We start from the raw sequence: 11,619 nt of genomic DNA, 5'->3' as shown, positions 1-11,619 counted from the left end.
GTCATATTAAATATTTATTTTTAAAAAATACAAAAACTTACTAAATTATTGATTAAGCTTGTCTTTTCATAAAGAGTATAAATAAAAATACCATAATTTATTATTATCTAAAATTAAAATATATGATATTGATTAATAATTTCGATAAATTATTCAATATAAAATTAAATAAATAAAAATTTTAAGAATAAAAATACTTACAAAAAATTAAAAAAATGAAAGAAAACTTACAACCAGAGTATACTGAGCTCGAGCTAGAAAAAATCAAGCTCGAATTAAGCTTAATATCAAGCTTCTCGCATAGCTCGCGAACTGGTTCAACTCACCTACCATCCCATATATAATACAAATCTTTGTGATTTCAATATGATCATGCCCACGTGGAGATTAAAATATGCAAGCTACTTTATGGGTCAAAATCTTTGTAAAATGTTCATAATTTTAGCATTACACCATATATACACCCAATAACAATTAACCTTACTTTTGGAATTCAAATACCAACATAATATAGTCTTAATTTTAAATAATAGGATTCAGGGGCATATGCAACATAAATATGCCGAGTTTTGAGTGGTAGAAAGATGTACCGAAATATCAATTAACCACTACAATTGGATATGCTAAGGACGCACTATATTCGTAATGAAATAAAAAATAAAATAATAATTGATCCAATTATTCATTATATTTGATTTGACGTATTGTACCTGTGATATCTTTTGTTATAATATAATATAGTATTTTATTAAAGAGATAAAAAAATATGATTAAATATAAAAAGACAATTAAGATTATCATTTTTTATGTTATTTTTATTTTAATATTTTAGCTTCTAAATAATTAGAAAAGATGAAAAACGTCTCAATATTTATTAAAATATAATTTTTAAAACAATAATCCTTGTGGAGTATTTATATATTTTTTACATTCATATATATGAAGTAGAAATTTAAAATAGACATTTAAAAAAAAGAAGAAGATCCACGGTTTAATGTTTTTATAAAAAATATAAAAATATTACAAAAATTTTAATTTTTGAAATTTAATTATCTAATTAAAATTCAAGTATTTTTTGAAAGTCCCAAAAAAAATAAAGTAATACTTTTTTATTATAGATTTATTCTAATTTAAAATACATTCTTTTAAGCATACATATATATTTCACGAGTCAGAAAAAAGCCAAAGTGAAAAATATATTTTTTGTGAAAAAGCGAAAAATAATCTACCAACTTAATAATGAGTGAATATATGAATCAAGAAAATTACATCAATTTTATGTGGAAGGGCATATAAGAAAAAAAGTAATTAATCCCATCTTTTAAATTGGATACATTATTTCATAAATTAAGATTGTAATATCGAACTCTTATCATTCGAATTAAATATGTGATTATGCATAATAAATAATTTTATCATGTCTAATCATACGAACAAAAAAGGATTAAATAAATTAAATGAACTCAATCACTTTTAAGAGGGGAAAAGTAATTATCTATGATAAATATCTTCTTATTTGGAAGGGTATTTGTGGTGACCATAACGTTCTTATGAATTATTAATTATAACTATTTTTTTTTTTAAATTCTTTTATAGACTAAGTAAATAATTTGTTAGATTTTTTCAAACACGTCGTTAGATATTTTTATATTTATTTTAAAAATATAATAGTGACAAAATTAATATATCCGAAGCTCAATTAAAAAAATTAATATAAATTGATCAAACATAAAAATTATTTATAATTTTTTACCTATATACTATTTACAATTTAGGAATGTTAATTAGCAAAGAGGTATGTGGGCCTAATTTGTGAAGCCAGCTTACTCTGAGAGCCAGTTTGTATTTTTCTTTTTCAATAGGATTCCTCTCTGTCTCTCTCTCTCTCTCTCTCTCTCTCCACTTGCTCCGTGTCAATTGTCACTCCCTCAACAGCGTCCCCCCCCCCCCCCCCCGCCCGCCCAGCTTGGCGGGGGGGCCCAATTTAACCCCCCCCCCCCCCCCCCCCCCGACGGCCGACAATGTTAGGCGGAGGCGAGCAGCGGCATATGGGCGTGGACAGTGAACCGTTGACTCCGGTTTGAATTTGTTTTACTTAAATTGGTTGTGTTTGTTTCTTGTTATTTGCTTTCATGAATTGGGTTTCTAGGTTGATCAGAGCTGTTTCCACGTCCACCAGAGTGCAAGAAACACTAAAACCTAGACATGCAGTTGTATTTGTTGGAATACAATGCACAAGTCCTAATTTTTTTGGATTGGTTTCGGGAACTTCGGATAGAAAATGTGAAATTCTGAGTTTTTGACGGGTGATTTTGTTTCTATTCTTTGAAGTTGCGGTTTTGTGTGAAGCATTTTGAGGTTTACAGGAAACTATTGTAATGGGTTTTGTTGGCAGTTTTTAAGTTTATCTAATGGATGCACAACCGCCGCCTCCCCCCGAAAAGAAAAAAACTTTTTTCAAATTTAAGATTCTCTTGAATGGCTTTCGGTACTTTTCAGTTCCAGAAATTTATAAACTTTGATAATTCGATACATCCCATTTAGGAAAGATGAGTTTGATGTTTTCAAATTTAACGAGTCTTTATGTAAGGGGCTTGCATTAAGCAACATTTTGTTTCTGTATGTTAAATCTGTAGTAATATTTTTATCAGTAGTCAATCTCTCTTGTTTGGAATTTGGTTAAGTGGTTAAACCTTGCAAGCATGCATTTGTGTTAGCTTGTTCAAATGTGGTTGTATAGGTGTCTGTTTTATGTCATTTAGTTGTATATGGTAAAGCTTACTGCATTTTATGTCATGTAATTTGTTACCAGGTATAACTTACTGCAATCGATTTGCTTATTAATGTTTAATGGGGTTGATAATCCAGATTTAGTTTCCATTTTGTTCTTGCTGGTCCGTACGGGTTATAAATGATTGATCTAACTATGAGGATTACTGTAATCTAATTCAGTACGTACCATTCTTTTGTTAGTTTATAGAGACTTGATGTCTGATTTGCATAGGATACCAAATAAGCTTGAAAATATGCCATTTTCAGTTATGAGCTTTTACATCCATACATTATCAGCGGAAAGAGAATTTTAACTCCTACCGTACTTGTCTATGTTTGGGTTATGCATAATAGTGTGTGCTTTTCTGTGTGTACCAATTGTATTTAATGTTGTTTCTACGCCAGCTGCCAATCAACTCTAGGGCATTGGTTGTTGTCGATCCGTCAGCACTTAAGCATGTTGGAGAGAGTGCTCCCTTTTCAAGGGAGGACATGCAAAATGGAATGCATGGTCAGCCTGCTGAGTCAGTTGTAAACCATTCTAAGGTAGTCACTAATTTCCTCAGGTGGTCCGTGGTGAATTTTATGCAAAATTTCACTTTTCATCCGATAAGTCTAGGGGTATCTTTTTCAAAAAGTTTTATACTTGTGACGCATTTAGTCATTTAAATAGTCATCAAACATAGTCCTGTTTATATTTCAATAAAACACATCTAGTCTTGTATGCTTTGCAAATGTGACACTTTTAGTGTCGGCGATTGAGATTTCTTACTAGAGAAAAGATGCATGTTTTCATGCATTATTTACTTAATGTTTGCCAAATGCCCATACAATCGGACTAATTAATTCCTCGGTCCCTAATTCCCCATATGAAAACTAATAAAACAAATTCCCCAAAATCTTCAATCCTACCCAAAAATTCCCTGATCTCTTCAAATCAAGCATTTGGAGAATTCTCAAATATTTCAGAAAGTTTACCGATTACCAAGAAGAGAATTGGAGGGAATTCGGGGTGAGAAATTAGGAAGAGAGTTAGGGGGGATATGGGTGTAAACTTAGGGTTTGAGAGTGGAAGAGGAAATTGGGAATTTTGGCTTGGGATTTTGAGGATACGTGTTTTTTTTTTCTTGTGAAAAATAACGTCTTTATTCCCATCTGAAGTTTACTTAATTTTTCCGGCCACCGTTTTTTTACTCTGGCCAAAAAAGGACTAAAAGTCTCATATTTGGAAAACATGCAGGATGTGTTTTATTGAAATACATACCGGACTAAAATTGATGACTACATAATTACAACACTAAATGTGACTAAGAGTATAAAACTTATAGGAGCAATTGTGTTTCTTAAAAAGATAATGGACCAAAAGTGCAACAACCCTATACTTAACGGATGAAAAGTGAGTATTTGCCTGAATTTATGCGATCATGTGTATGTATTTGTGTTTGATGTCAGTTTGTAACTTGGTATTTTCGTTTTAACTGAAAGAACTTATCCATTATCTTAAGGGAACTAATGACATGAGTTGATGTAATTTTTCAGAAACTACAGGATGATCTGCAGGAGCTGGGTGAAAAGATTAAGCATCATGAGGTCAATGTCAAATACTTAAAGACTCTGAAAAACAAACTGGAAGACTCAATTCTCGAAATGCAAGGTATCCATATTTCCAAATTCCACCCAGTCTTTCTTGAAATTAATGTCACGAATATGTTATCAAATCTGGATTGTTGCATTCCTTGCTTCTATTCAGTTATATGGCTACTGATATGTCTCTCCATTTGCTAACAAAATTGTTTTTGTTTTTTAAGTGAGAAGTTTTCATAGATTTATCCCACATGTCCTTACAGTTTCTATTGGGAAGTATCACACAGCAAGTTTCTCCAAAGTGGAAAATGAAGACCCTTCCTCTGTGGAGAGTGAGGAAGAAATAATTCAGCATATTCTGAAGTGCAAGAAGTCTGTAGCTGCCCTTTTGTGCAGGATGAGAAGTAACCCTGAAGCTCAGGTTTCTGATCATCCATTGATGAAAGATGTGCTTGGTATAGTGGCTACACTTGGAAAAGTTGATGATGTTAACCTTAGCAGGTTGGTCTAATTTTTCTACTTTTTCTTTTTCCTTTTAACATCATTTCCATTTTGATAAACAAGGGAACTGCATGTTCCTTGATATAATTTCATTTTTCCTTTATCTGAAGCATTTCATATGAATTTACGTACAAGCTTGTATTTGAATGGATGTGTACTGGTTCCTTTTCTCTATCATTGAGATACTTGCATAAGTTGCTGGAGACTAGCCAAACAACTCAATTTTTTTGGCTGTGATTAAGAGATTGGTTTGTGGATGAAGGACCGTGAAAACTATTTCAGAAACTAAAGTAAAATACATACGACTAATCCTGTGTGGTTGACTTATTTGTTGTTGAATTGTGTGGCTTAGGCTTTTTTCAGAGTATTTGGGACTAGAAACCATGCTAGCAGTGGTCTGCAAGACGTTTGAAGGTGTCAAGGCCCTGGAAGGATATACGAAAGATGGTTTAATAAATAAAGGTTTCGGAATTGATGCATTTGCAGCATCGACTGGGAGGCCTCAGGATGACCGTTTTCTTGTTATTTGTCTTGAAAACCTAATGTATGTTGTGTGTTTTCAGGTCAATTTTTTCAGGTTATCAATTAGCTCTCTCTTACACACTTACCTTATGTTTTATATTTTCTCTTGTGGTTTTGTGCTTAGACCATATGCTGGTGAGCTCATAGCTGATGACCCTCAAAGGAGGCTTGATCTTCTAAAACCAAGATTAATCAATGGGGAAACTCCTCAAGGTTTTCTTGGTTTTGCTGTTAATATGATCACAATTGACAATACTAACTTATATGGTATCTCGAAAACTGGGCACAGTCTACGGGAGACACTATTCTATTACCTCTTCTCGAATTTGCAAGTATACAGATCAAGGGAAGACATGTTAAAGGCTCTCCCTTGTATACCAAATGGAGCCATATCTCTAGACGGAGGAATGATAAGAAGTCCTGGAGTATTCGCCTTGGGTCATCATCGGTGAGAAGCTTGGTCTTAATTTATAAAATGTCATTCTTTTTTTCTTCCGAAAGACGCATCATTCTCGGAATATATATCTTTACAACAAATAGACTGGTGTTTGCCCCAGAGCTTCTAACTCCTGATGTTTAAAAATTTATATTAATCTAAAAAATTTGAATGTCAGTCACTCACTTTTTTCTTTTCCTCATGTGCATTTATTTACACTTGCTTCTATCATTTTAGGGAAAATATAGATGTCAAGTTCCCCTGTGATTGCCAAAGGTTCAACCTCCCTGTGAACTATTTTGAGACTGAAAATCAATTGAAGGAGACCAAACGAAAGAAGGATCGAGCATGGGAAGATCTGCAGAGAGAACAAGCACTATTAGACCATGTGAGGTACAGCTATGAAACAAAGAAGAGAGAATTTGTCCAGTTTCTTGCTGAAACCTCATCTTATTCAACTCAGGTAAAATACCTCAATTATGCACTGAGTTGTATTGAAAGAGCCTTCTTTCCTTGTGCTCTCTTTTATGTCAAGCTGCTAAGGAAAGAAATTTTCCATGTGCTTTAGAACTGCTTATTTCTTATGCATTTTACATCCTGGTACTGCATGCAAAATCACATAAATGCCTCCAGTGAGGAGAAATGAACCCAAATATTCCCTGGCTCGTTAGCAGCTAGTGTAGTCCCTCAATGCCCATCTCTCTTAAAACAGGGGCTCTGAGTGATTTGTCCCTCAATCCCCATCTCTCTTAAAACAGGGGCTCTGAGTGATTTGTCCCTCAATCCCCATCTCTCTTAAAACAGGGGCTCTGAGTGATTTGTCCCTCAATCCCCATCTCTCTTAAAACAGGGGCTCTGAGTGATTTGTCCCTCAATCCCCATCTCTCTTAAAACAGGGGCTCTGAGTGATTTGGTATTGCAGAGTGCTCACAGCAGTTGTTTCTGGGAGACAGATAACCCTAGGAAATTGGCATGTTCTACAACTGAAAGACAATCTTTGCATTCACAATGCTGATTTAGACACTAGCACAAACAGTGTGCTTGTTCATGGTTTCTTTTCTTTTTCTTTTTATTTTCATTTTAGTCTTCGGTGAATGAAGATTAAAGATAATCCCTTTACTTTATATCATCAGTATCAGGTGGGGCGTGTATCAACACCAAGATGATTTCGTGGAAGCAAGTGGTCGACCAATAGCAGATAGATAGGCAAGGTTTCCTCAACCTCAACTTCCCTTGTTGAAACCTTGTGCATATGGGTGTACAATAGATTTGACGTGAGGAAATGCTTTGTTTTAAATTTTAGGGAAGTATCTTTTGTGAAGATACAATTTGCATTGTTTTGCTCGCTACATCAATATAACTTAGTTAGACAGTTTAGCTGTATGGTGTCCAAGAAAATGCTTATTAGCGCAGACGATGTTGTCAGCTCTGTGTGCCTTATATAAAACCTCTTGTTCAGTAGTCTTGGACCAATGATGTTATTCATTGTAGGATGACGGATTCCAGTGGGCTATCTTGTTCTAAGATTCTTATGATTTGGGTAAATTACAAGCTTTGGCATAATTACAAAAATTCTCTTGTTGTTTGAAAAATTACAAATACCTCTATTATGTTTTATTAAATTATGTAATTCTTGAATGGAGTTATGAAATTATCAATTTTGTCGTTATGCCAAATTTCAGGAAGAATTCATTGTAATTTACCGTTATAATTTCTATTGGGGCTTACCCTTGTTGTAAGATCTTATTTTCGTGCATATTTTGGATTCTGTGTTTGTGACGATGAGTTATTGGTGGTTGGCTGCATAACATATATGCATGCTATTAAACATTGCCCTGATTAAGCGTTTTTAATTCTATCCCAGGATTGGCCCATCTTGTTTAGAATATTTCAAATAAAGTATTTAAACAGATAAATTACGTGGTTTGAGTTTAATTGCATAAATATAGTAGGTCATTTGCAAAATTATAAGTACAGTATTTTGAGGTTGTAGTTGCAATATATACTAATTTATTTTTTTGCAAAATTATAAATACACCTGTGTAGGCTGTAATTTTAATTATAAGTACAAATAGATTTAATTTACGAGTATAGTTTTTGAGATAAATTAGATCGACATTTCTACTGTAATTTTATAAAAGTTATGAGCTATTTATGAATTAAACCTAATTTCAGAATGTTTGGATGTAATTGTCTTATCAAGTTCTTATGATCACATATTATGTGTGTTTCAAAAGTTCAAGTTTTTTTAACAAAAATAATGACCACAATATAAAGTGGGTCGTCTAGTAATGGTTTATGAACTAGAGACTGATGAATATTAATGTGTATATTTTAGGTTTATGAGTATTATATAGGTACAGTCATTTCATAAGCTATCTTTAGATATAAGTCTAGAACATGGAATTGACGTTGGTTTTCATCTTGAACTAGACGTCTCATCTGTGCTCAATACTCAAGATGTGTTTACTCTATCAATTAACATACGGAACCATTCTCTATTTGACCAAGTGTTGTGGCCACAGATTCAACGAGTTTAGCCTTATTTCAAAGTGCATAAGAGATTTAATTGTCATTTACTGATAGATGATGGATTCTACTTTGGAATCCATATTCCTTATTACATATTCTGATTGCACTAGTTATGGGTTATAATGAAAACATCCAAGACACCATCATATATATATATATATGTGACTGTCGTGCTTTTTAAAATCTGGGGACTAATCTCGTATTATCGGATTCCAAGAGTACCAATTATAGCGATCAAGCCTCAAAGTCTTCCATATGTCAACGCCTCACAAGTTAATTCAGTCGGTTTGACAATCTTATAAATCACCCACTAAAAGTTGCATAGAGTTCCAACAGCTGTAGCTAATGAGATGTGGTACTCTTCAATGAATGCAATAATTAGTGCAAGTCTCAATAGTACTCTAGATGTCATATTTTGAGGTCCTCGATTTTGAACATTTGAGACCCAACCCTCAAGAGTATATTTTATAGCTGTCATCCAATGTACAATCGAGCTATATGGGTTGTTCATAGTGATATGTGGGCTTTGTGAAAGGGTGGGCATTGACTCGGAATTGTGACGGAAGCGTAAGAAAAATGATAATTAAAAGTAATAATTAAAATCACCGAATTGAAGGAGTGTACCTTTTGATCATTCTCGGATGTTTAATGCATAAATGAACACAAATTAAAATATCATGCATCTAATGGCAAAGGATTAAAATAACAAGAACAGAAAAATAATACACTCCGGCTCTGTGATGAATAAAGCTAATTTAATTTAATTTAATTATTTATTTTTAATTATCCCATAAATAAAAAAGCCATAACTATTGGTGTCCGCCTAACAACGATCCAAGGTGTTCCAAAAGCCATTGTAAAAAAACTTGGAGACAAAGAGGAGAGAAAACAAATGGAAGGAAAGTACAAAAGAAAAAGAAGTAGTTGGGGTGAGAGAGGCTCGAACTCTCGACCTCAGGATCACTCAACAAAGCTATGAGACCTACGCGCTAGCCAACTGCGCCACCACCCCGCTTGTGTTACCAGGTTTAGATTAAAAATCTCTATTAAAGTTATGGTGAAAAAGTCAACTTCTCTAAATTAAGAGTATAAAAAGATTATTTGAGAGCAAAAAACATGACTTTCGTTTTTGACATTATTTTAATGTTGTGCTTGTACCTAATGTTAGAAAATAATTGTGATGGAGGAAAGATATCAAGAAAAAACGACAAGGTTATTCACATTTTCAAAAGAAATAAAAGTTAGGGATTAATTTATCAAATCAATACGGATGACACAAATTATTGTGTTCAGGTCGTTTAATCAATCTTATCCGTGTAATAGAGGTAAATAGGGGGTGGGTAGAGTATGCTTCACCCTTACCTAGCTACCTTAGTTAGCATGAAATGGTATTATTATGAATACTCCATGTTTTATTTGCATAGGATTACAAAAAGTCTTGCATCAAAATCTTGTGCAAGTGTGATGAGTCGCATCGAGGTTAATAAAAATTAGCTAATCTCGTTTTTTTGTGATATCAAATTGATTTAAGAAAACTTATTATGGTGTTTGGATTCATAATTTTAATATTAATTATACGAATGCTTCTAAATAGACATTGTAGCTAAATTTCAAAACTAATGTCATTATTTAGGTTAATGAAGAATTTAAAATATTATTTAATTATCCTTAATTATAGTGTGATAAAAACTACAAATTATGTGCTTTTTTTTTTTTTATCAAACTTTGGTTTAATGAAAATATTGTTTATTTCTAAGAATTGGTAGTTTTGGGGAATTATGACTACTAAATAGTTTTCCAAACTTAATTTTTTAAAATTTCTTTATCAATTAAGCAAGAATATGATCCTTTTTCATAATAAGAACAAAATACTTGTGGAATTTATAGATTTATTTATTGAATGATTCACATTGTTTTATTTTCAGGGATATTAACTTTTTGAAGAAATAATTGTAGAAGTTATAAATATGTTACTATAATCTAAGTTGTTCTTGAAAATGCGGCGAATAATAATCATTTAGCCAATATTAATGCTGATGCGTGTCAGGGTTCAGTAACATTAAAATAGTCCAAGAACTTTTATAAAAATTTTAAGATTATCAGGGAACAACAAAATAAAAGTTGGTACTCTCATTCTTAAGTTAGAATGTATTTGTGGAAGAAATAAAAGGAAAAGTTGAATCAAAGTCAGAATAGTGATTGAAAATAATATGAAAGTGATATAATTCATCTGGAGAGCAAAAAGTAAGGTAAATAGTATAAAAATCGAGAGAGAATAAGAGTAAGAGTGTGAGAGCTTATTTTACCAAAATGACTGCGCATAGTCTAAATTTATAGATGTCCGTAGAGCAGGATTTGGAGAATATTTAGGGCAAATGGTATATCGTTGGGTAGCTGCGTATGTTAATTAGCTAAATATAAATAGAAGGCAGTTTAGAATTTAGATTTATCTAGATAAAGATATTACCTTTTGATAGAAGTCTGACCATCCTGTTTGAGAATTCAGGATTCTGATACTTGATGATAAAAGAATTAATTCCAATCGAATATCTTGGATTTAATCAGAATTCTTTTAATATGACGTATCCAAAGGTGTCGGTAACTTGTATGACGTGTCATCACTGTTGTATGCTGACTCAACTTGTTAGATTCGGCTCCTTTCTTGGGTCTATTAGATTAGTATGGATAAGTTAAGTTATGGGCCTGTTACTTTGCTCCCACTTCCTTACTTTTGGACTTTGAGAAAAAAATGTTGAGGGGGTAGGTATAGTGTGAATTTTGTTAGGGATTACGACCTCTGAACTGTACGTTAGGTTGAAAGAAGTTTCTCCTATTGTTGACCAAGTGGTTGTCCTATTGGACCATAACACGCTGGGCAGGGTAACAACCCATTGCCTTCCTAGTTGCTCAAGCTTGGTTTTGATACCTTGTACTAATATCCTCTTCGTGACCTCCACTTACCTATTAGCTTGGAAAATGGCCACTAAGGTAAATCGTTGTTTGATGAGTGACGAGTCCTAAACTTTTCAGCCCTAAAATTGACGACCATTATCGAAAATAATTTCATGAGGAAGCCATACCTACAGACTATTTTTTAAAGGAATTTGAGCATTTTGTTCTTTGTAATCTTGGCATGGGGTTCGGTATCCACCCACTTGCTAAAGTAATCTAATGTTACCAGTATAAATTTGCGTTGTCCTTGTGCAGTTGGCAAAAGGACCTACTATACTCATTCCCTATTTGATAAATGGGCAGGGTGTTGAACGAACTTT

General features: G+C 33.0%; 1 protein-coding gene and 1 non-coding gene across 2 annotated transcripts; one reads left to right on the top strand and one right to left on the bottom strand.

Moving 5' to 3' along the window:
- Positions 1,995-7,372, top strand: LOC105163857 (protein DEFECTIVE IN MERISTEM SILENCING 3). The gene is made up of 8 exons (XM_011082353.2): positions 1,995-2,078; positions 3,178-3,318; positions 4,312-4,426; positions 4,620-4,857; positions 5,210-5,401; positions 5,504-5,827; positions 6,053-6,278; positions 6,949-7,372. Exons 1-8 carry the CDS (start codon positions 2,022-2,024, stop codon positions 6,979-6,981), a joined length of 1,326 nt encoding a protein of 441 aa, XP_011080655.1. The 5' UTR covers positions 1,995-2,021; the 3' UTR covers positions 6,982-7,372.
- On the bottom strand, positions 9,273-9,359 carry TRNAM-CAU. The gene is given in 2 exon segments: positions 9,273-9,308; positions 9,322-9,359. It is a non-coding gene; the product is annotated as a tRNA-Met (tRNA).

Source organism: Sesamum indicum, linkage group LG6, assembly GCF_000512975.1.
Source record: "Sesamum indicum cultivar Zhongzhi No. 13 linkage group LG6, S_indicum_v1.0, whole genome shotgun sequence".
Taxonomy (NCBI): Eukaryota; Viridiplantae; Streptophyta; class Magnoliopsida; order Lamiales; family Pedaliaceae; genus Sesamum; species Sesamum indicum.
Note: the sequence above shows the minus strand (reverse complement) of the source record. Positions and strands in the feature narration are given on the sequence as shown.

Bases quoted from the DNA above. Each gene is read 5' to 3' on its own strand.
- LOC105163857 (XM_011082353.2), top strand. From the start codon at position 2,022: ATGTTAGGCGGAGGCGAGCAGCGGCATATGGGCGTGGACAGTGAACCG. The intron at 5,402-5,503 runs GTATGTTGTGTG...TTTTGTGCTTAG, and splicing joins ATTTGTCTTGAAAACCTAAT to ACCATATGCTGGTGAGCTCA. The intron at 6,279-6,948 runs GTAAAATACCTC...TTATATCATCAG, and splicing joins CCTCATCTTATTCAACTCAG to TATCAGGTGGGGCGTGTATC.